Source organism: Ictalurus furcatus, chromosome 7, assembly GCF_023375685.1.
Source record: "Ictalurus furcatus strain D&B chromosome 7, Billie_1.0, whole genome shotgun sequence".
Lineage (NCBI taxonomy): Eukaryota > Metazoa > Chordata > Actinopteri > Siluriformes > Ictaluridae > Ictalurus > Ictalurus furcatus.
The window spans coordinates 13610715-13632636 of NC_071261.1; the positions used below are offsets into that span (position 1 = coordinate 13610715).

At 41.9% G+C, this 21922-nt stretch overlaps 1 protein-coding gene across 5 annotated transcripts; it reads right to left on the reverse strand.

Annotated features, from left to right (window-relative positions):
• Positions 1-697: 697 nt before the first annotated feature.
• nrd1a (nardilysin a (N-arginine dibasic convertase)) lies at positions 698-21903 on the reverse strand. 5 transcript variants are annotated; one of them, XM_053628687.1, is made up of 31 exons: positions 21774-21903; positions 20556-20725; positions 20025-20259; positions 19538-19619; positions 18462-18615; positions 17884-17957; positions 14478-14573; positions 13464-13586; positions 13077-13134; positions 12592-12665; positions 12346-12415; positions 11994-12071; positions 11787-11907; positions 10689-10747; positions 10519-10573; positions 10090-10194; positions 9802-9925; positions 9424-9510; positions 9224-9343; positions 8766-8817; positions 8447-8597; positions 8220-8347; positions 6776-6938; positions 6189-6220; positions 5926-6064; positions 4013-4060; positions 3266-3318; positions 3088-3171; positions 2674-2881; positions 2485-2574; positions 698-1961 (listed from the first exon to the last, which is right to left on the reverse strand). In XM_053628687.1, exons 2-31 carry the CDS (start codon positions 20702-20704, stop codon positions 1770-1772), a joined length of 3204 nt encoding a protein of 1067 aa, XP_053484662.1. In that variant the 5' UTR covers positions 20705-20725; positions 21774-21903; the 3' UTR covers positions 698-1769. The 5 variants fall into 5 exon arrangements, with proteins under 5 accessions (XP_053484662.1, XP_053484661.1, XP_053484659.1 ...); XM_053628686.1 differs by lacking the exon at positions 21774-21903 and adding an exon at positions 21403-21488; XM_053628684.1 differs by lacking the exon at positions 21774-21903 and adding an exon at positions 21194-21387.
• Between the last annotated feature and the right edge of the window lie 19 nt (positions 21904-21922).

The window sequence follows — 21922 nt, forward strand, 5'->3', positions numbered from 1 at the left end:
TCTCAGGTGAAGATGTGTGTGAGAAGGAAACACACACACACACATTTTTGTGACACAAATTTAAACTGATTTACTTCCAAATGTTTTTTTCCTGCACACTTTACATTTTCACTTCTGGTGCATCTCCTCTGTCAAGTGTGTGTGTGTGTGTGTGTTTGGTGAAATTTTGCACTCTAACATGGAATTCATATGTAAGAAAACACTTCATACAAATACTTCATTCCGCAGCAAAGGTGTGCACACACACACACGCACACACACACACACACTCCTGATCCAGGCCACACCCACATTTCCACAATATATGTTTATTAAACCCTGAAGCAAAATAAAAAGAATTTTTATTTACATGAATAAATTTGCATATATTAACAGTTGCTTTGATGTTACCTGATAATTAGTGTCAGTAACTCCAACTTCTCTCCTGTCTAACAGTTCGTCTCATCTCAGGAGGGAACTCCATCACACCATCTTCATTTTCTTCTTCGTCATCATCAGTGTATGTTGTTATATCCAGCTGTTGCTCTTTACTCCATTGTGATGAAAGATGTTTCAGAGGAACCAGTAGCAAGAACATGGACAATCTCACTCTCTCTCTCTCTCACACACACACACTCACACAGTGAGAGAGAGAGAGAGAGAGAGAGAGAGAGAGAGAAACAGTGGAGCAGAGGTGTTCCTTTTGAATGAATCATTTCGAAGAAATTTCACAAATCAAAGGATTTCTTTTTACTTTATTCATTTTATTGACTTATTTATTGAAATGTAATCATGCTACATACATAATCGGCTTAATTCTCTGACACAGTGCCGTGTGGTTTTCTCTCTGAACACCTCAAATGATTAATTTCCATTCTGACATAATAAAATCGATACGGATAGGGCGTAATTGTCCGTGGTTTCTGTGTGGGTGGGGCTTACTCTCCCTCCCCTGTCAATCACAGCGATACTACCCAATTGTTCATGTATGTGGAAGAGTGCAGATAGCGCTTTCCTCCGTGTGTGTTACATCACCCCATTATGCAGCATGAGCAGCAGTTCGAAAAAATTCACGTGTCTCGGACAGGCAGGTGTTGGTCTTCACCCTGTCGTATGATAGGAGAGTACTGACTGGGGGGCGGCACCTCGCCCAGACTAAAACATTAGGAAGAAAACAGGGTTTCTGAGGGTTATAGAGCACCAGATTAACAGGAAGCTCCCTGACATCACCAGCCTCACTCCTGTTCCTCATTCCTCAAGTGTCTAATTTATCTCATTATCGGCCCGGGCATGGTCAGAGGTCAGAAGACGCAGGGAGATCTTCATGTAGATGATAGAAATCATGATCCAAATTGTGAAGCATGTTAGTAAAAGTTTAATAAACACAGCAGCAGAGCAGGAAGAGCTTCATCAGTCTGACCATCTCTTTAACGCCTGAGTCTCGCAGCTGGAGTCCAGCAACGTCAGCGCCGCGTCTAGCTTGGAGCTCAAAAATCTCTGTTTCACACAACTGCTTCAGGGGTTCCGTTTCAAAGCACCTGTTATAAATTTTCTAATCGCTTTTACAAACTCTTTTTAATGATGGGAATAAACTGTATACAGGACAGCGTGTAGCAAATCACTCAACAACACTATGCAAATATATTGGCACCCTTAGAGAGAGAGAGAGAGAGAGAGAGAGAGAGAGAGTTTAAAGTAAAACTCTTATTGTTGTAAAGTCAGGATCAGCCTCATGTCCTCAGAGCTCCGGGTCATGTATGTACACCGTGTGTGTGTGTGTGTGTGTGTGTTTACTGGAGGACTTTGTGATATGGATACAGCGTCAGTGTGTGTGTGAAAGCTCTGATGTTGGTGATGATGATGTCAGACGGGGATGTGTGTGACGGAGAGAGGAACACCAGTTCGGACACTTGGCCATACTGAGATGTCTCTGGTTCCTCTTCAGCCGGGGGGTCGTTCTCCTGCGACCCGAATCCCACCACCTGTCAATCAATCAATCAAAACAAATCAAATCTCATTAACTCATTACACAGATCAGGACGTGCTAGAGGTCACTGGCATTCTCGTTCAGGATCATTTCCACTCCTGAATGATGATGAACCCCCTTAACAAGACCCCCCACCCCCCCGCCACCCCGCCCTGTGTGTAACAAATGCCTCCTCCCAGCTCGGCTAGTGCTTGGGGGCGGAGCTTGCATTATCGTTTCTATAGTATCAGGGATGTGTACAGCAGACGCTCCACTGATAATAAACAGATTTTTATTTAAAACATGTGTAAAGAGAAATGTGTTTATGTAACGTGTAAGGAAGGAGTATCCACTGTCAGCGCTTTGTAATAGTCAGAGGTAAAGCTGTAACTTTAAGCTTTAATTAATACAACATTGTAATTGTGGGTAAGCTGCTGTGGTGTCAGAGGAATAAAAAGCTTGGAAGCATGCTGTTAGAGGAAAATAATCAACTTCAGGGTGTTACGTATTTATTACTGTGTCATTAACACGTCACTTACATGCACGCTGAGTCTCCTGCTGATCTGAGACCTGTGATGCAGGAACCAGTCAATCAGCTCAGCTTTACTGATCAGCTTCAGAGCCTTGATCTGACACACACACACACACACACACACACACACACACAGTTATCACACACACATATACACTTTTAGGTAATTGTGTGTGTGTGTGTGAGAGACACTGACCTCATGCTGGAGTCGGTCGTAGACATACTGTTGGGTGATGACCTCGTTCCAGTGTCGCTCCACCTCCTCCCCTAAGTGTGTGTCCTCACACTGCTTCAGCTTCACTAGCGCCGTCACATGACTCCTGAACGCATCATCAGTCAGCGCCGCCAGCGTCTCTCCAAAGCTCTGCAGGAACTCCTCCATCTTCATCTCCACATGCTCTGTACTGTAACACACACACACACACCTCATTTACATAATTTTAATAAAAAACGATCATGACGTCAGCAGCGAGCCCCAAAACTCTACATTACATAATACTGCTTATACATTGTGTTAATCGGTACGGTCATGTCACATGATCGTGTTTGTGAATAGCCCATTGGCTGATTAATCCCCGCCCTTGTTGACTCAGCGGCGCAGGAGACTCACCTGAACTTGGTGGCCTGCGTCTCCACAGTGATGGAGAAGCCGAGGATGCCAGAGGTGTTTCTGCAGGTGGGGTAGACATGATACCTGCAGGACAAACCCACCACCCCCCCACACACACATACATGTTAACGAACGACAGAACATGAGGGAGGAGGGAAAGGTCTGATCCGCGACTCACCCCAGAGTCTCTTTAGTCCTGAGGAAGTCGAAGCACGGCTCCTCCATGTGCATCTGTAACACACACGCAGACAAATACTGATAATTACAGAGGCCCCTCCTCCTTCACTGAGACCGAGTCACAGAGGCCGTGCCTCCCTCATTAGCTTGACTTACGGAGGCTCCTCCTCCTTCACTGAGACCGAGTCACAGAGGCCGTGCCTCCCTCATTAGCTTGACTTACGGAGGCTCCTCCTCCTTCACTGAGACCGAGTCACAGAGGCCGTGCCTCCCTCATTAGCTTGACTTACGGAGGCTCCTCCTCCTTCACTGAGACCGAGTCACAGAGGCCATGCCTCCCTCATTAGCTTGACTTATGGAGGCTCCTCCTCCTTCACTGAGACCGAGTCACAGAGGCCATGCCTCCCTCATTAGCTTGACTTATGGAGGCTCCTCCACCTTCACTGAGACCGAGTCACAGTGGTCACGCCTCCTTTATTAACACTGACAGTAACCACAACTCCTTCAATGGCACTAATTCACAGAAACCACGCCTCCATCATGAACAATTACTTAGGGGCCACACCCCTTCATTAGCATTGACTCACATAGGCCCCTCCTTCTTCACTAGGACCGAGTCACACAAGCCACGCATCCCTTACTGAGGCACAGAGACCACTGCGTGTCAGTTTGAAGTACTGTAAAGTTGGCAATTGGTAGGCTGCTGTAAGGCATACTATGACATCATCTCAAAAACAAACACACTCACCACCAGCAGCTCCATCAGTGTGTGCTCTCGCAGGTTCTTCGCTCCAGACTGAAAAACACAACAACAATTAAAGCTGAAAGCAGCGATGAACGGGCCCTCACACCCGGGTGCATGTTGGGGCTGCCCTGCCAGGGGAATGCCATTCCATTTTTTTTTAGCACTTACATGTTGTTAGAAGTGTATCACGATGTAAAATGAATCATTTCTTGTTGCCAGCAGGTGGCACTATGACTATTACTGAATCTTGGCATGTAGAGATCTTCAGGCCGGGACATGTATCAAACGTGAAGTTTGGAGCAGACTGGACATTCTATGTTTGAGTTATACCAACTTCCTTTTTCATGGCGAAACATCGAAATTTGTGAGACCACCACGCGCACGTCGTGCAGCGGAAACTCAAAAGCTTCACAATTTAGTGTCGTCTATGCCTATCGATCTATCGACCAAATATGACGCCGATCTGATGAAATCGCTAGGAGGAGTTCATTAAAATACGAGGCCTGGAATTGGCAAAAAAACGGAACAAAAATCTCAGAGAAAAATCAAAATGGCTGACTTCCTGTTGAGTTTAGGGCATGGGTTCAAGAGACGTTTTTGTAGGTATGGCCATCTTATACAGGTGTACCGAATTTCGTACATGTAGGTGAAACGTGGCACGAGGCGCACATCGTTGAAATTTTGTAGGTGGCGCTGTTGATCCATTTTGCCACAATCAATTCTGGAACCCCTGTCAGATGTAAATTGTCACCGGTTCTGACGCATCTGCAAAGTTTTGTGAGTTTTCGGGTATGTTTAGGATCTCTAAAACGTGATTCATTTTGGAAAATAATAATAATAATAATAATAATAATAATAATAATAATAATAAACGGAGCAGATCCAATAGGGCTTCGCACCAGCGGTGTTCGGGGCCGAATAAAAAGAACTGAATTTCAGCACGACTGTAACTCCATCGCCATTTAAAATTTAATTACCGTAATTTTCGGACTATTGAGCGCACCTGAATATAAGCCGCACCCACTAACTTTAAAAAGAAAAAAAATTTTGTACATATATAGGCCGCACTTGTCTATAAGCCGCAGGTGTCCACGTTGTAAACATGAGATATGTACACAGAAAGATGTTACACAGAGATTTTTTTTAATTTTTAATTAAATACGTACCGTAAATGCTTTATTCCGAACAGTGCCTGTAACACGGCTGGTTAAAAAAATAAAAAATACAGTTGCCTACCAGGAAAAGTCATTGATCGCTATCTTCATCTTCCTCCTGCGCACTAAAACCACTAAAGTCGTCTTCTTCAGTGTCGGAATTGAACAGCCTCAGAATTACCGGTACTTCGTCACACACTTCCTCAGTCTCTCTTTTGTTGTCGCTCTCAATGTCACTTACGTCTCGAGGCAAATTCGCCCTTGAGCTCGTGCTGTCTTCTTCATCACGCAGCAGTCCAGCCTTTCGAAACCTGCTGGTGATAGATTTTTTGACACTGCTCCACGTTGTTAGGATCCACTGGCAGACTTGAGCAAAAGTTGCTTCTTGCATGCTATTTCCTTCTTCGACAGCCAGATTGATCGCCTTTAACTTGAAAGCTGCATCATATGCATTTCTTCGTGTGTTTTCCATGATAAGGGTGTGTGCATGAAGCGCAAAATGACTGATCTGAAGAATTTAGTGTGAGTGCGTTTGATTTAATTCGAACAGTTTCATTGGTCCACTGTGACCTGTTCGGTAATTTCATTGGTAAGCTCGTTAGCCCGTAAAAATCCATAAATTAGCCGCATCATTGTTTAAGCCGCAGTGTTCAAAGTGTGTGAAAAAAGTAGCGGCTTATAGTCCGGAAATTACGGTATTACAAATCTTATTTTAGAACAACAACAACTAGAATAATAATAACAATATCAGAGGATTTGTACCTGGTAATAAACAGTGACTTCTGAGTTCGCGTCTCCTTTACTGAGAGACTTCACTTTACACACACTGCGCGTGTGCGGCAGCTCCACCACCCTGAACTGAACAGGAACTTCTGCTGACAACTTCCTGTACTGTAGTTTACTGAAACACACACACACACACACACACACGCGCGCATGCGCGTGCGCGTCACCACCTGAACACATGGAACATACCAATCTAACTTTAATAACAAACATATAACATGTTAACAGATGTTACTCACTGTGTGAGGTAGTTCAGAAAGTCAATGGCCTCCTGCAGATAACACAAACACACATGGTTTTAACACCCACACACACACACACACCCACACACACACACACACACCCATAGCTTTATTTAGGAAATTTCAGCTTCACACACACACACACACACACATACACACACACACCCACCACTGCCAATACTTTCATCATCAGGTAAACTGCGGAGACGTTTTAGTGCAAATAATAAAAAAGTTGTGTTAGCACTGTAATCATCAGTTAATGCTGAGAAAACTGGCAGAGTCGGGCCTGAGAACCGTGTGAAGCATGATGGTGGCAGCATCACTGAGAGTACCGTTTACCTCTGAGTTATGGAGGACCTTCACTTCATAAGCATGTGATTACTTGTGATAAAAGATGTGTGTATTATGGAATGGATCAGTTTCCGTGTTTTGGCGTGTCAAATGCACTAAAGCTGAAGAATATGTGTTATGTCTAATCACACATCAATGATATAGAATCTGTTATTAGGCCACACCCCTTTCTGCCATCATCCCTACTACTCTCAGCCAATCAGAGCGCCCCGTGATGGGTGTGTGTTGTATACCGTACGAGTGAGGTTCCCCTGCACCAGTCCCTCGGCGTAAAGCTCCGCCTTAAAGCTGCATACAAACTCCATCAGCTCATCCACGCTGATCCCCTCCACCACCGCCTGGTGTTTCTGCACCACTGACCACCGCTCGGCCTCCAGGATCAACAAGCGCACGTCCCTGGAGACACACACACACACCACCATCATCATCATCATCATCTTCATCTTCACACACACACACACCATCATCATCATCTTCACTCACTCACACACACACCACTATCATCATCATCACTCACTCACACACACACCACCACCACCACCACCACCACCATCATCATCATCATCATCACTCACTCACACACACACCACCACCATCATCATCATCATCATCTTCACTCACTCACACACACGGGCACACACACCACTATCATCATCATCACTCACTCACACACATACCACCACCACCATCATCATCATCATCATCATCATCACTCACTCACACACACACCACCACCACCACCATCATCATCATCTTCACTCACTCACACACACACACGGACACACACACCACTATCATCATCATCATCACTCACTCACATACACACCACCACCACCACCATCATCATCATCATCATCATCATCACTCACTCACACACACACCACCACCATCATCATCTTCACTCACTCACACACACACACGGACACACACACCACTATCATCATCATCATCACTCACTCACACACACACCACCACCACCATCATCATCATCATCATCATCATCATCTTCACTCACTCACACACACGGACACATACACCATCATCATCATCATCATCATGTTCACTCACTCGCACACACACACACTGACACGGACACACACACCATCATCATCATCATCATCATCTTCACTCACTCACACACACACATGGACACACACACCATCATCATCATCATCTTCACTCACTCACACACACAGACACATACACCATCATCACCATCATCATCTTCACTCACTCACACACACACACAGACACGGACACACACACCATCATCATCATCATCATCATCTTCACTCACTCACACACACACACACGGACACACACACCATCATCATCATCATGATGATCATCTTCACTCACTCACACACACACACAAACACACGGACACACACACCATCATCATCATCATCTTCACTCACTCTCACACACACACACACAAACTCGCACGCAGACCACCATCATCATCACACAGACACACACACATCATCATCATCATCATATTCTTCACTCACTCACTCACTCACACACACACACACACATACACACCACCACCACCATCACCATCATCTTCACTCACTCACACACACACTCTGACTAGCATGAAATAAAGAAACTAAAATCTAGGTTTATTGCATGTGGTTTAGCACCGTTTCGGTTAGCGCGTGAACACACACTCACTTGGCGAGTTTCTCAGGCTTTATCAGGATGTTAAAGTAAGACTTCTTCAGCTGCTCGGTGAACATGCTGAAGACGTCGGGCGGCACAGAGAAATCAGACAGATGATCCACAATCAGGTTAAACAGCAGCTGCACAGAAAACAGCACATACAAACCAAGGTCAAGGTTGAGGCAGTTTTGTGTGTGTGTGTGTGCGTGTGTGTGTGTGTGTGTGTGTGTGTGTCTCACCCGTAGTTTATGGTTGAACCCTTTGACCTTGATGACGAGTCCATGTTCCTCCGCTGTGAGTTTGTACTCGAGCTGAGCCACGTCGGCCTCATACGCCGGCTCCGAAACGTTATACAGCAACACGTTCACAAATACGTCAAACAGGACCAGACTGAGGGACAGAGAGCGAGACAGACGGAGCATGAGACAGACAGAGTGAGACAGACAGAGAGTGAGACAGACAGAGTGAGACAGACAGAGAGTGAGACAGAGAGAGTGAGACAGTGAAGACATACACTCATTATAAAAATATTTGAGCTTTGAAAAACTCCATTCTTACTTCTTAGGAGACTTCTGTATCAGCGGGGAGATGAGATGGAACCACACGTAGGCTAACAGAGAGAGAGAGGGAGAGAGAGAGAGAGATTGAAACCCTGAGCTCTTTACTTTTCTAGAATATTACCTAACTTAAAGAAGGTCACATGATCAGAGTTACAGTTTACCTCCACATTTCCTCACAGGTTTATTTATCCCTGTCAGAATACAACCTTAAATTACCATGACAACCACCGTCTATTCAGCGCTAACATCAGCTAAGCAAGCCAGCTAGCAAGACAGCTTAGCACGCAGGTTCTGAAGCTAAATGCTTCCAGTCAGTACATCTTTATCCTATTGTAATTAACATATTTTAGCATATCAGACCGTGACTGGTTCAAACTGTTTATTCCTTTCTTAGATCATTATTATGAATTATTATTGGTGTATTTAAGAGTGTTTAAGGAACATTTCGGAACACACCTTTAGGAATTTTAAATTTGTTGTCCTTCTTGTACCACACACACCCTCGGGCAGCGTCAGAGACTTTAACAGGAAACTCTGTGTCCTCACAGTCCAAGGGTTTCAGTGTAAAGTCCGTCGCTGAGGAGAACAGAACACACAACGCTGTGAGCACGAAGGCTGTGTGTGTGTGTATGTGTGTGTGTGTGTGTGTGTCTCACCAATGAACTGGTTTTCAGCAGGAAGGTGGAAGTCTGAGTTTAGCTCTAAGTCTGAGGCCCAGCGGTCGCTCCACTGTTGCTGGATATCTGCAGCACAACAGCACTATGTTAGCATGCTAACACATCCTGAGCTAATACACAATACGCTAACACATCCTGAGCTAATACACACACTACACTAACACACTCTATGCTAACACACACTTTATGCTAACACATACTACGCTAACACGCTATCATTCAGTGAACAGATTGTGGTTCCGTCCTTAGCCGTTCACTAGTGCACTACACAGTGTACTATATAAACTAGTGTAGTAGTATGTCATCTTTTTACTGCAGTCTGTTAATCCCCACGGTAACCTTCACACACACACACACCCTCAACACTGTACTGAGTGCCGAACCACTTCTCCTGCAGAGGACAGAGACCCTCATGTTCCGGAGACAGCAGCAGCAAGTTTACTTTGTCTGCAGTGAGGAGATTTAGGACAGAGCCGATCACCTGATACACAAAGAGAAACAAAAGAGCAGCGTTAGCTAATTAGCCATATCTATTAGCACTGTCAGTTGTATAGCCTGGATTTTAACAGGCTAACACACAGTACCTAGCTGTAGCAAACAGTTAGCACTAGATTGCTAATTTGCTAAAGGTGTGTGTGTGTTTACCTCTGGATTAAACTCGAACAGCAGCTGATCTCCTGTTAGGAAATCCTCTTTAGCAAACAGCTGCATGTTCTCACACACATCCTCCACGTACTCGATCGGATCTGTCTACACACACACACACACACACAATTACATCATTCACATCATTCCCACTGATAATGCTATTAAAAGCTAACATTTCCTGCTAAAAACACACACAGTGCTGAAGTTAACGCTAATGGATAAGAGATCTGTCATTTTTTACACACTGATAATGCTAACGTAAATGCTAGCCTTAATAAAAGAATGACACTTCACATTTCATTAGCACATTAATGCTAATACCACAAAAATGCTACTTTACATTATTCGCACATTGTTATTGCTAATGCTAATGCTAATAACAAAATCACTACACTAATGCTAATAAATGAATGCTAATTAGCATACCTGTTCTAGGTAGCGGAACTCATTAGCTTCAATCTTCTGGATTTCCTCATAAATTCTGCACAAAACATCGTTTAGTTTTAAAGAATAGCAGAGTGGAACGTCTGATTGCATACGTGTGCATGTGTGTCACATGACTACAGAAGAACATGTAATAACAGGAAGTGTCTTACCTGAGCTGAGGGCCAAGACGCTGCAGCATCTTCACGTACTGAAACACCAGATCAGCCACCTGTACAGCAATTACACCTTTAACGACACCTTAAATTACACTTTTATCTACACCTTAAATTACAACTTAAACTACGCCTTTATCTACACCTTAAATTACAACTTAAACTACGCCTTTACCTACACCTTAAACTACATGAACTACACCTTTATCTACACCTTAAACTACATTTTTATCTACACCTTAAACTTCACCAATTACACCTTTAACTACACCAATTACATTTAACTATACCTTTAACTACATCTTAAACTAGACCTCAAATCTACACCTTAAACTACACCAATTACAACTTTAACTACAACTTTGACTACACCAATTACACCTTTATCTACACTTTTAACTACACAAATTACACCTTTAACTACATATTAAACTACACCTTTATTTACACATTAAACTACACCAATTACACCTTAAACTACACCTTACACTACACCTTTAACTACACCAATTACACATTAAACTACACCAATTACAACTTCAACTACACCTTTGTCTATACCTTACACTACACCAGTTACACCTTTAACTACACCTTAAACTACACCTTTATCTACACATTAAACTACACCAATTACACCTTTAACTACACCAATTACACCTTTATCTACACCTTAAACTACATCAATTACACCTTTAACTACACCTTAAACTACACAAACTACACTTTAAACTGAACTTTTAACTACACCAATTACACCTTTAACACCTTAAACTACACCTTTAAATAAACATTTATCTACAACAATTAAACATTTAACTACACCTTAAACTACACTTTTAACTACACTTTTAACTATACCAATTATACCTTAAACTACACCAATTACACAATTGTAACTTTAATTACACCTTTACACCTTCAAGTACACCTTTAACTATACCAGTTACACCTTAAACTACACCTTTAATTACACATTCAACTACATCATCAACTACACCTTCAATTACACCCTTAATTACACCTTCATTAATCATCCCTATGAACTGTACCCTATGTAGTGTACCCTATGTAGTGTCCCTATGTAGTGCAGACCTGGTAGAAGTTCTGGAAGCCCTGGTCCGTGAGTGTGATGTTGATGCTGAAGATGGAGTAAGTGGAGTTCTGATCAAACCCAGTCTCACTGTTACCACCATACAGAGCCAACGCCCAACACCTACACAGACACACACACACACACACATATTAATGTATGTGTAAAGAATGAAAGTGTGTGTGTGTGAGAGAGAGAGAGAGATGTACTTCTTCCGGAGCAGAGACAGGATGCTGCCGGCTCCTTCATGACCGATGAGCCAGGCCAGATAGTGTAACGGCTTCACCCTACAACACGCACATACACACACACACACACACACACACACAGGTAGTGTGAACTTATACATCAACCCAGGTACATCAGCTGATCTTCATTAGCCTGAGTATTTTAGCCCAGGTAAATTAGTCTCAGTCATTACCCTGGGCCGAACGCTGATACAAAAGGGAGGTAAGCAGGTAACCAAGTTCAGGTTCAGGTAAGTTAACTCACTATTATGATCCCAGGTAATACAGCTTAGTGTAGTTGGCAAAGGTAAACCTTTTACTCAAGTGAACTCACCTGTAGTGTTTCTCCTGAGGGGGAAATGCCCAGGTGATGGTGAGGGAGTGTTCTTTTCTCACAGGTACCACTACCACACACACAGAAATAATGTTTCTCAAATGTGTGCTTTTATGAAATGTGGTGAGAAGACAATGTGAATGGTTGTGATTAGGGTGTGTGGACAGGGACACGCCCACAGTGGACTGATGGTGGAATATATAATAAATGGGGTGTATGGATTGGGACACGCCCACACTCCTTTACCTCGGTACAGTTTGTTGAAGGCCGGAGTGTTAAACGGCTCAAGCAGGTGAGAGAAGTCGGGTCTGGGCAGACCACTGCAACATCAAACAAAAGGTGTTATTATTATTATTATTATTATTATTATTATTAAAGAAAGAAAGAACAAAAAGGAGAGGAAAGAAGAACAAGGAACAAAACAGGAAAGAAAGAAAAAAAGAAAGAAGATGAAATAAACGTGTTTAAAGCAAAAGTAAAAAGAAGGAAATAGAAAGTGTAGAAAGAAGAAAAAACAAAGAAATGAACAAAAAAAACAGAAAAGAGGAAAAAAATCAAGAATTAAAGAAAGTGGAAAGCGAAGCTGCTGATCGGTCAGCTCGTCACAGTCTGTCAGTGTGATTCACTGTGAAAACTCCCCGGGTTCCGTCCTAATTCAGTAATCAGTAGTGTTATGTGCACTGCACTCACGGTTGTGTCCTAACAGCCCTCAGTGCAATTCTGCTACTCACTTGTTAGGGACGTTGCTGAAGATCTCTCTGACCCACTGCTCCAGAGTGTCCAGCGTCTCTGACGGAAAAACGACAAGAAACAAACAGCAGCATTCTCTTAGGGTTTTACATGCGCCCTAGGACAAAGTGTGCACTTCTGTCACACACTTGTAACGGTTAAATAACTCGTTAACTAACTAGCGAGAGTGAAAACTGATTTGCTAAATAGTTAGCTAACCAAGAATGCCTGGTTTATCAATTAGATAGCACTATAAATAGCTAGCTAATAAAGTAAAACACTTGATACTTCACTCGAGCTGATAAAGTAGCAGAATAGTCCTTTAACCAAGGGGAAGTGACCAAGGGGGAGTGTATAAAACAGAAATGAGGTGCGTTAGCATAACTTACCTCTGGACTGCACGGCTAGCGTCATGTAGTGAGCAGAGTAGTGTCTCTTCCAGAACTTTCTCAGACGCTTGTACACGTTTATCTTATTTTTCTTCGGCTCGGTCTTCAGAGTCTGTGCGTTCCCTTTCACAATAAAAGCACACCGCGCTAGTTAGGGTACAGGATATTTGGGACACAACCCAGAACAGGACCGTTAGTGTGTGTGAAGCACATATTAGCAAAGAGAAAAAAAGGAACAAAGAAGAAAGAAAACAAACAACAAAAATTGTGTCACAATTGAGCTGTGACACAATGCTATCGCTTCTCAAAATGGCAGAACCCACAAGAGCTGTTGTTAGCAGTTGATGCTAACTGTGTCACTATAGGCTTTTTAAAAAAATTATTTATTTAGCATATTTGAGGTAAATTTTGGTGTTACAGATGTTTCTGTCTCGTTTCCACAGCCACTTATAAAGACTTAACGGCTACGTGCTAGCATGTTACCATGTACATGACAAGAAAACAACACGTCTTACAACACCTGCCTTTTCTGCTAATTTGCATAACATGTACAGAATTATAAAATAATAATAATAATAATAATAATAATAATAATAATAATAATAATAATGAAGTAATAAGATTAATTTGTCTCTTTTGTATTTTGCAAGGATTTGGTGTGGGTTTTGTCATGCTGCCTGTTCAACCCAATTTTTTGTCAGCCTTGTTTTTTAAGAAAATAATAGACAACAAACAACAGCTGCAGAAATTAGGAAAAAAAGCTGAAATTAACTTAATATTTCATTTTTAATTGTAGCGTATTTACTGCAATAATACTGAAATCTCGTTATCAATCTGGTGCTGCTAGTTTTGGTGTGTAAATGGATGAATATTTTACCTTAGCGACACTAGCAATAATTAGCACATCACATCGTTACATGAGGTAACATACATACTGATTTACAGTTCAGTTCTTGATATAACTTGTGTTAACAGCTGTGTGTAACTGAGCCATGGCCCGGTGTGGACACTCACCCCAGCAGAACTTGGCCATGGGGTGATGGGGTTTAGCCAGACTGCCGAACAGCATCTCCTTACGGTGCGAATCTGACGGCTTTGCTAACTGATACTCTGAAATAGAACAAAACATTCACACAAACCTTCGTTAATGTTTACTCAGGGTTCTTTTCCCAAATCCCGTGTCCTGAGTTTCAGTACGTTATTAATAATAACCTGTAGTGAAATTATAAGATTTGTAAAGTGCTAGGCTAATACAGGCATGGCGAGATCATATCTAGTCTGAGATTTTAGTTTTCAGTTCGGGTACGTTAGCCTGCAGGGACAACTCATGATCTTTTCAGAATGAGGAACACATGGGTTTGTGGAAATTCTTACAAAGCATAAAGCTGTGATATAACATTCATGGCACATCGGTTACATTTCGCTGGTGAGAATGCTAGCGTGTCTCACGTTATGACGAAATCCGTCAGCTAGTCAACGTTTTCTGTTAACGGTTCAAAGAGGCAAATGCGCTACATAATCATAAACGCAGTTACGTGTCTGTCCCGGTTAATAATCTGCTAATTATATACTAGGGCTGCACGATTATAGCCAAAATGATAATCCCGATTATTTTGATCAATACTGAGATCACGATTATTTATCACAATTATTCATTGATTTTACGGACAACATTTTTATTGCACTTTCACATTTAAATAAACAGACCGCTGCTTTCACCTCCATGTTGTGCTACATTCCTGCTAATGTACAAATCTTTGCATCAAATTAGACTGAGCCTTAACGTGCATCATCTTATAGAAGCAAAATATAAATAAATTAGTACCCAAAATATAGGATAAGTAAAAATAAAAATGCCGTCAACCAAATGAAAATATGCATCAAATATAACAATACGCAACCAAATGAAAACAATTCAGGCGAATGCAGAAAAGTCAATAACAGTGTTTACAGGAGGAGAGACGCAGCCAAATCTCCCAATAGAGTGTAGCATGTCATTTTGTACCGGAACCCAGAAGTTACCATCACACCGGTTTCCTCGACAAAAACCCAATAGAATTTTCCCATAGGCTTTTGGATTATTGCAAAAAATAAGCTCTGTGATCAGCAAACGTTTACAATACTAACACGTTTTGTGCATCAAAATAATTTTCACAAATTAACATAACTTTTATGAAGTTTGAAGCCTAAATACAATCGCCAGAATAAACAGCTGACTGTATGCTATAAACAAACTACACCACGGTCGCTCGTCTTCAACGTCACCAAAAAACATTTTCCATAACACAGATTTACCACGTTTTTTGGAGGGCAATTGTGCACAGCATACCTGAACCAGTTTCAGGGCTCTACGGTAACAATTTCTTACAAAAATTACAAAAATTTAGGAGCACAGTCAAAAATTTTGGCGCATGGTTGAAGTTGTTTTTTTTTTGCTTTGTTTTTTTAGAGATGGTAACATTAATGTGCCACAATATAACACACAAGTAGGCATGAGAAAACTTGAGCTTGCCAATTATGACAGAATTTAGGAACATAGTGTGAGCCATGACAAATTATCTTACCTTCTGATAAACTAAACGTAATATTTTCAGTTAATTTTACAGGCTGTATGCAAAAAACAACAACCGTTAACTTGTTCCACCTTGTAAACAAATACAATAAACATCAATGTTCAGTCTTTGAAGTCTGCTCCTCTTAAATATATTTAAAGCTACACTATTAGACATTTTCCACTGTCATGGTTCTGGGCTGGAGTCAGTTCTCGAACCGCTCTGTGTATATTGCGTACATATCTGAATAATCTCATATAGGATGTGATTGGGGGAGTTCATTTACCCGTCAGATGCAAAGCGCTTTAGTTTAATGGTGTTCAATAGGGATGCACCGATCAGGATTTTTACAACCGAAACCGATCCAGATACCAATCTTTTTTGTTTAAGCTTTAATCAGGAGGTCTGTCATAAACAGTTAAATGTAAGCTCTCTGCTCATGGTCACTGTTAACTGAGTTAAAATAATAGCAATAAGGAATACTGTTGGATAATTGATAAATAAACAAACATAAAATATTTATTTTTAAATATCTTAAACAATAAAGAGTCCTAATTAAAAGTAGACTAACACAAACATGATCCATATTAGGAAAAAGGCTAATATTTCCTTCTAAGGAAATAACTTACAAAGCTTAATGTCAAATTGATATTAACTGCAACCCATAGTAATTAAACATTATTTCATTTCTCATTTTATTTATATTTTATGAAGTTATTATAATGTCTATTTTTTATATTAAATGATTTATTTATAACTATGCACATTTTCTATCTTTACATTTTATTAGTTTTTGTTTGCTTATCAGTTGTTCCTTTTAGATTGGTTCCCCAGTACAGTGTTGCGATGTCTGCGGATAATGGGGATTAAATCAAAACATGGAAACTGGAGTTGACTTTTCTTGTGATATGTGGCAAGCATGAGTTTAAATAAAGTGAATGCGCTATTAGAGTTATTGAAGGAGAGCAGCAGTGTACTGTATGTTTACAGACTGAACAGTTGCTACTCTTGATTATGATTGGTGAGGAATTATTTAATAAAGAAGTTTGAATTAAAACCCACCTTGTATCCTTAACATCATTAATTTACCATTGTCTCTACACGAGCAAGTAGCAGGTGCAGGTCATTTTGCGGGATCAATAAAAGATGGCATTTGTGAGATCGGGAAGTTGAGAGAAGCAGATGATGTACAGAGTTACTATTGTCATCGTAATGGTTTCTTTTCAGTATTTACACACTTGTTCGGTTGATTGAGATGATGAAAAGCAGTGTGAAAGTAACTGTTGCGTGGTGTAGATCCATTTTGGACTTCCTGTAGTTTTTATTCAGACTGTATTATACAACTCCGAACAGGTCACTCACACCGGTGCGAATAAACATTTATTCACAGTCGCACAAAGTTCTATTCAGTCGTAAATGCAAGTGAAATGTTCGCACTGTAGAGCCCTGAGTTTATCTGCAACGTTTTTTCCTGTTCAGCGTGATGATGTTTAATGTCCCCAACAACCTCTGTAGTGCCTTTTAGCAACATGTTAATGTCACGATTTCCCCTCCCGCAAGTGAAGCTGGCAGCTGGAGCGCTAAAATGCTATCTTGGTTTCCGGGTTTTGGCGTTACAAAATGATGTCTTCCCTGCGCCGCTCTATGGTGAGTGGCTGTAAGTTTAGGAAGCGCTTGATTTGATCTGCAGCAGAGTTTTCTATGAGCGGAGGACGAACTTTAAGCGTCAATATCATGGTCGGTCATGTTCATGTAATCGAATCGTGGGCAGTTAAAATCACAATCGATATTCAATTAATTTTGCAGCCCTATTATAAACTAATAACATGCTAATGTGTAGTCCATCTGCCTGATGTGCATTCCCTCACCGCTGTCGACAGCCTCCACCTCTCTCTCTATGGCGTCTCTGATCATCAGAGGACAGATGAAGAACTGAGCCCATCTGGAAAAAACACCAAAAAGACATCACAATGTAGGTAGTGTACATTTCTGACTCTAATCTATGACTCTGACTCTAATCTACATTTCTGATTCTAAACTACTATTCTGACCCTAATCTACAGTTCTGGCTCTAATCTACATTTCTGACTCTAACCTACAATTCTGACCCTATTCTGTGATTCTGACCCTAATCTACAACTCTGACCCTAATCTACTGTTCTGACTCCAATCTACGATTCTGACTCTAATCAACAATTCTGACTCTAATCAACAACTCTGACCCTAATCCAAGGTTCTGACCCTATTCTGTGATTCTGACCTGTTCTGACTCTAATCTAGGATTCTGACTCTAATGTATGATTCTGACCCTAATCTACAGTTGTTACTCTAATCTACGGTTCTGATCCCAAGATTCTGACTCTGTTGTAAGACTCTGACTCTATGATTCTGAGTGTATTATCCAAGTCTGTGTGTTTTTTACTTATCTTTACATTTTTTGACGTACCTGTCGAGAGCTTCTCGAAATTTCTTCCTCTGCACGTCGAACTGGAACACAGTCCTCTCACAGTCAGTGGAGGCATTATCACTGCCGCCGTGTTTCTTCAGGAACGCATCGAATCCATTCTCACGCGGATATTTCTCACTGCCCATAAACACCACTAACACGGAGCAAGAGCGAGCGAGAGAGAGAGAGAGAGAAAAACATATCAGGCAGCGATATGTCGCGTAAGATCTTATGATTTACACACAGCCCATGTAATATTCTGGAACTGCAGTGAGGATTTTAGATGCAGAAGGGTAACTAGACTGAAGATGACAGAGTGCACAGAATGTTCCAGAGGGATGTGCTAAAGAGATGCACTGAGGACTCGCAGTAGATTTGAGAGTTCTGAGTGGCACTGAGGATACGGGAACTGCGCTCGGGATGAGGATCTTAGGAAATATTTCACACTAGTTTAAATCGATTCTACAGTCAACTACACACATTCGGAAAAGACTTTTTTTCCCGTTCTTTCATTTTCTTTTGCCTTAATGGACTGTTAACACTTCCCAAAGCAATTCCTCCTGGAGAGGTTGTCATTTAAAGCTAAATAAAACCCGTGCACAGAGCGAGAGCATGAACTCCGTCATGTGTGAAAGAGCGCTTATGGTTACTACTCAATCCCACACAGCTCAGAGTCAGATCAGCCACGGATGCCGGATTTCCTCAAAGACGCCGAAGCTGAGCGATATTCAGGGCAACAGTGATGAGCGTTCATGCTGCGCGCTCTCAGTTTCAGAATCAGTGAATTCAGCTGAGCCTCCAGATCGTCCACACATCAAATCCTGCCATTTATTATTATTTCGCACACATGTTGCAATGATTTGTTTATTCTCATTGTTGAAAGTGTTAAAAGAGCCACAGGAGAAACAGAGAAATACACCAAGATGCAAACAGAAGGTTATAGAACTGCAGTGCGGATTTTGGAGGTATGTCAAGAAACCTAGAACTTCACACACAAACACACACTACACAGAGCGTGAAGGGAAGACTGAGACATGGAGTGATATCAGTGCTGAGGTAGACGTGTATACACTCACTGTGTTCCAGGAAGTGGGCGAGACCCGGCAGGTCCTCAGGGTCACTGAAACTCCCCACACCGATACACAGGGCTGCTGCTGACTGTCTCACACACACATGTGAATAAATATACTGAAAAAACCCCACACAATACACATAATTATGACCTCCCATGAATTTGACCCTATTCGGTTTCCACATTCCTTATATGGTCATAGTTTCCTGTCTCTCTCTCTCTTAACAGGTTCCACGTGTTTCTTGTTTTCTGCCACTTCGTTTACATTTTAACAGAGCTAGCATCTAGACGTAAACAATTATTAGATTTTGGACAGGCACTAACGATAAAAAGGACAGAAGGACGAACATCCCAAACAGCTGGAGTTACTAGTCGAGTTAGCTTATACGCTAGCCACACTGGCATCCGTTTTATGTGATTTGTTAGCTTTAACAGTGTAGTGGAACTAGCGTGTGTATTAGGGGTGTGTGTGTGTGTGAAATGTCACTGACCTGTTTCTCCGAATTCTTCTTTTTCTTCTTCACCTCCTCCTCCTCATCGTCACTGTCCTGCTCATCATCATCTTCCTCTGACTCATCATCTGTTCCCTCTCCTGAATCATCTTCCTCCTCTTCATCTTCCTCTTCTTCCTCATCGTCATCATCATCATCGTCATCTGATTTCCCTTCAGAGCTGCTGAAGTCTGAGATCAGCAAAGCACGAAGGCCATTATTCAACTCTATATATCTGAGAGAGACAGAGAGAGAGAGAGTGAGAGACAGAAAGAGAAAGACAGACAGAGTCAGAGAGAGATAGAGACAGAGAGAAAGAGAGACAAACACTGAGGTGTGAATATGAGCATGTATGCAGTAGAAATATTATCTGTATTCTTCACTTTTGCTGTAACATGAGGCCTGCACTGAGGTCCCTAGAGTTCACTGCAATTCCTGACTTCCCCTGTCCTTATGTGGTCATTGTTTCCTGTTCTCCTTATTCATTGCTTCCTCACTCCTCCTTCCCAGTTCAGCGAGCTGAGGTATTACCTGTACTGTCTGGGGTCACTGGGTGACTTGATGATGTCATCGTCCCCTCGGTTCTCCTGCTGTGCTGGTCCTAGGTTCGGTTCTCCTCGGTCCGGAGTGACACTCTGAGCCGACACACTCCCCACACTCTGTGTGGACTTATTGGGCATCTCAACACGGAGAAGTGCGCACTACACCCAGAGAGGAAGGGCACAAAACAAGGGAAGGAATGAAACTAGTGACAACACACACATATGCACACACTCTAACACTAACACACTTAAATTATCCTAATAAAAGGCTGTAAACCATACACACACACACACACACACACACACACACCCCAACACAGCCATGTAACCTTCGCCCCACTCGAACACAAACATTCTAACACACTCATGAACACACACTAATACACATAGTAACATCAAATCTAATCTTCTTGCACAGCTATAACACACGTTAATGATCTGAGACAGATGTGTTAGAGCAGGAAACATAAGAGATCCGAGTTAATCCAGAGTTAATTCCAGCATCATCCCCGCATGCGTGTCCGTTATGCGGGACATCAGCTGACCACACTTCTACACATTTCTACACACACTCCGCTATTATAATCACTTGTATGGAAGAGCATGGAAAGCTCACGCTCTACCGACCTGACCGGTGCGCATGAGCGGAAGTCGGCTCCAGCACGTGCGCGTCAGAATGTTTCTTAGCATGTCATAGTTTCAGGTTTACACACGAGCTCCGTTATTCCGATAAACAGTGTGTTATTACAGTGTTACAGCTATGTCTCTCTCTCTCTCTCTCTCTCTCTCTCTCTCACACACACACACACACACACACTCACTCACACCACTCTTACCTCGGCCAGACTTCACCCTGCTCACCTCTGATTGGCTAAAACCCCCCGGCAACAAAACTGGCTCTGATTGGCTTGGACCTGATGTAATAGGGAATTCTGATTGGCCTGAGCTTCGGCACGTCGAGACTGTATTGTTTGTGCACGTGTAAAGGTTACTGATTAAATATGAAACATTTTATTTATTTACTTGTTTGTTTACCTGCTGTGCAGAAATGAATAATGGTTGGTCTTTATGCCAGTTCAGTTTATGGCTCTCAATAACAGTTTGCAATGTAGCCATGTTTAAAGTGCACACTCATAAATATAGTACACTCGTAAATATAAATAATTAAAATTATTTACATGATTTTAATTATTTTAATTATTCTTACCTCCCCTAGTGTTTAATACCCAAGGGTAAAGAAAAAAGAAAAGTCATAAATTCTCTGTTGCAGTCCATTGATTAAACCACCAGGTGGAGCTCATAATACAATCCAAACTTGGAGCCGTCAAATTCCTACATAATTCCTTCAGAACTCAG

Excerpts from the sequence above, each read along its gene's own strand:
- nrd1a (XM_053628684.1), bottom strand. The coding sequence starts at position 21,256 with ATGCTAAGAAACATTCTGACGCGCACGTGCTGGAGCCGACTTCCGCTC. Across the intron at positions 10,748-11,786 it reads GCTTCCAGAACTTCTACCAG|GTGGCTGATCTGGTGTTTCA; the intron begins GTCTGCACTACA and ends ATTGCTGTACAG. Across the intron at positions 4,061-5,925 it reads AAGTCACTGTTTATTACCAG|TCTGGAGCGAAGAACCTGCG; the intron begins GTACAAATCCTC and ends TGTGTTTTTCAG.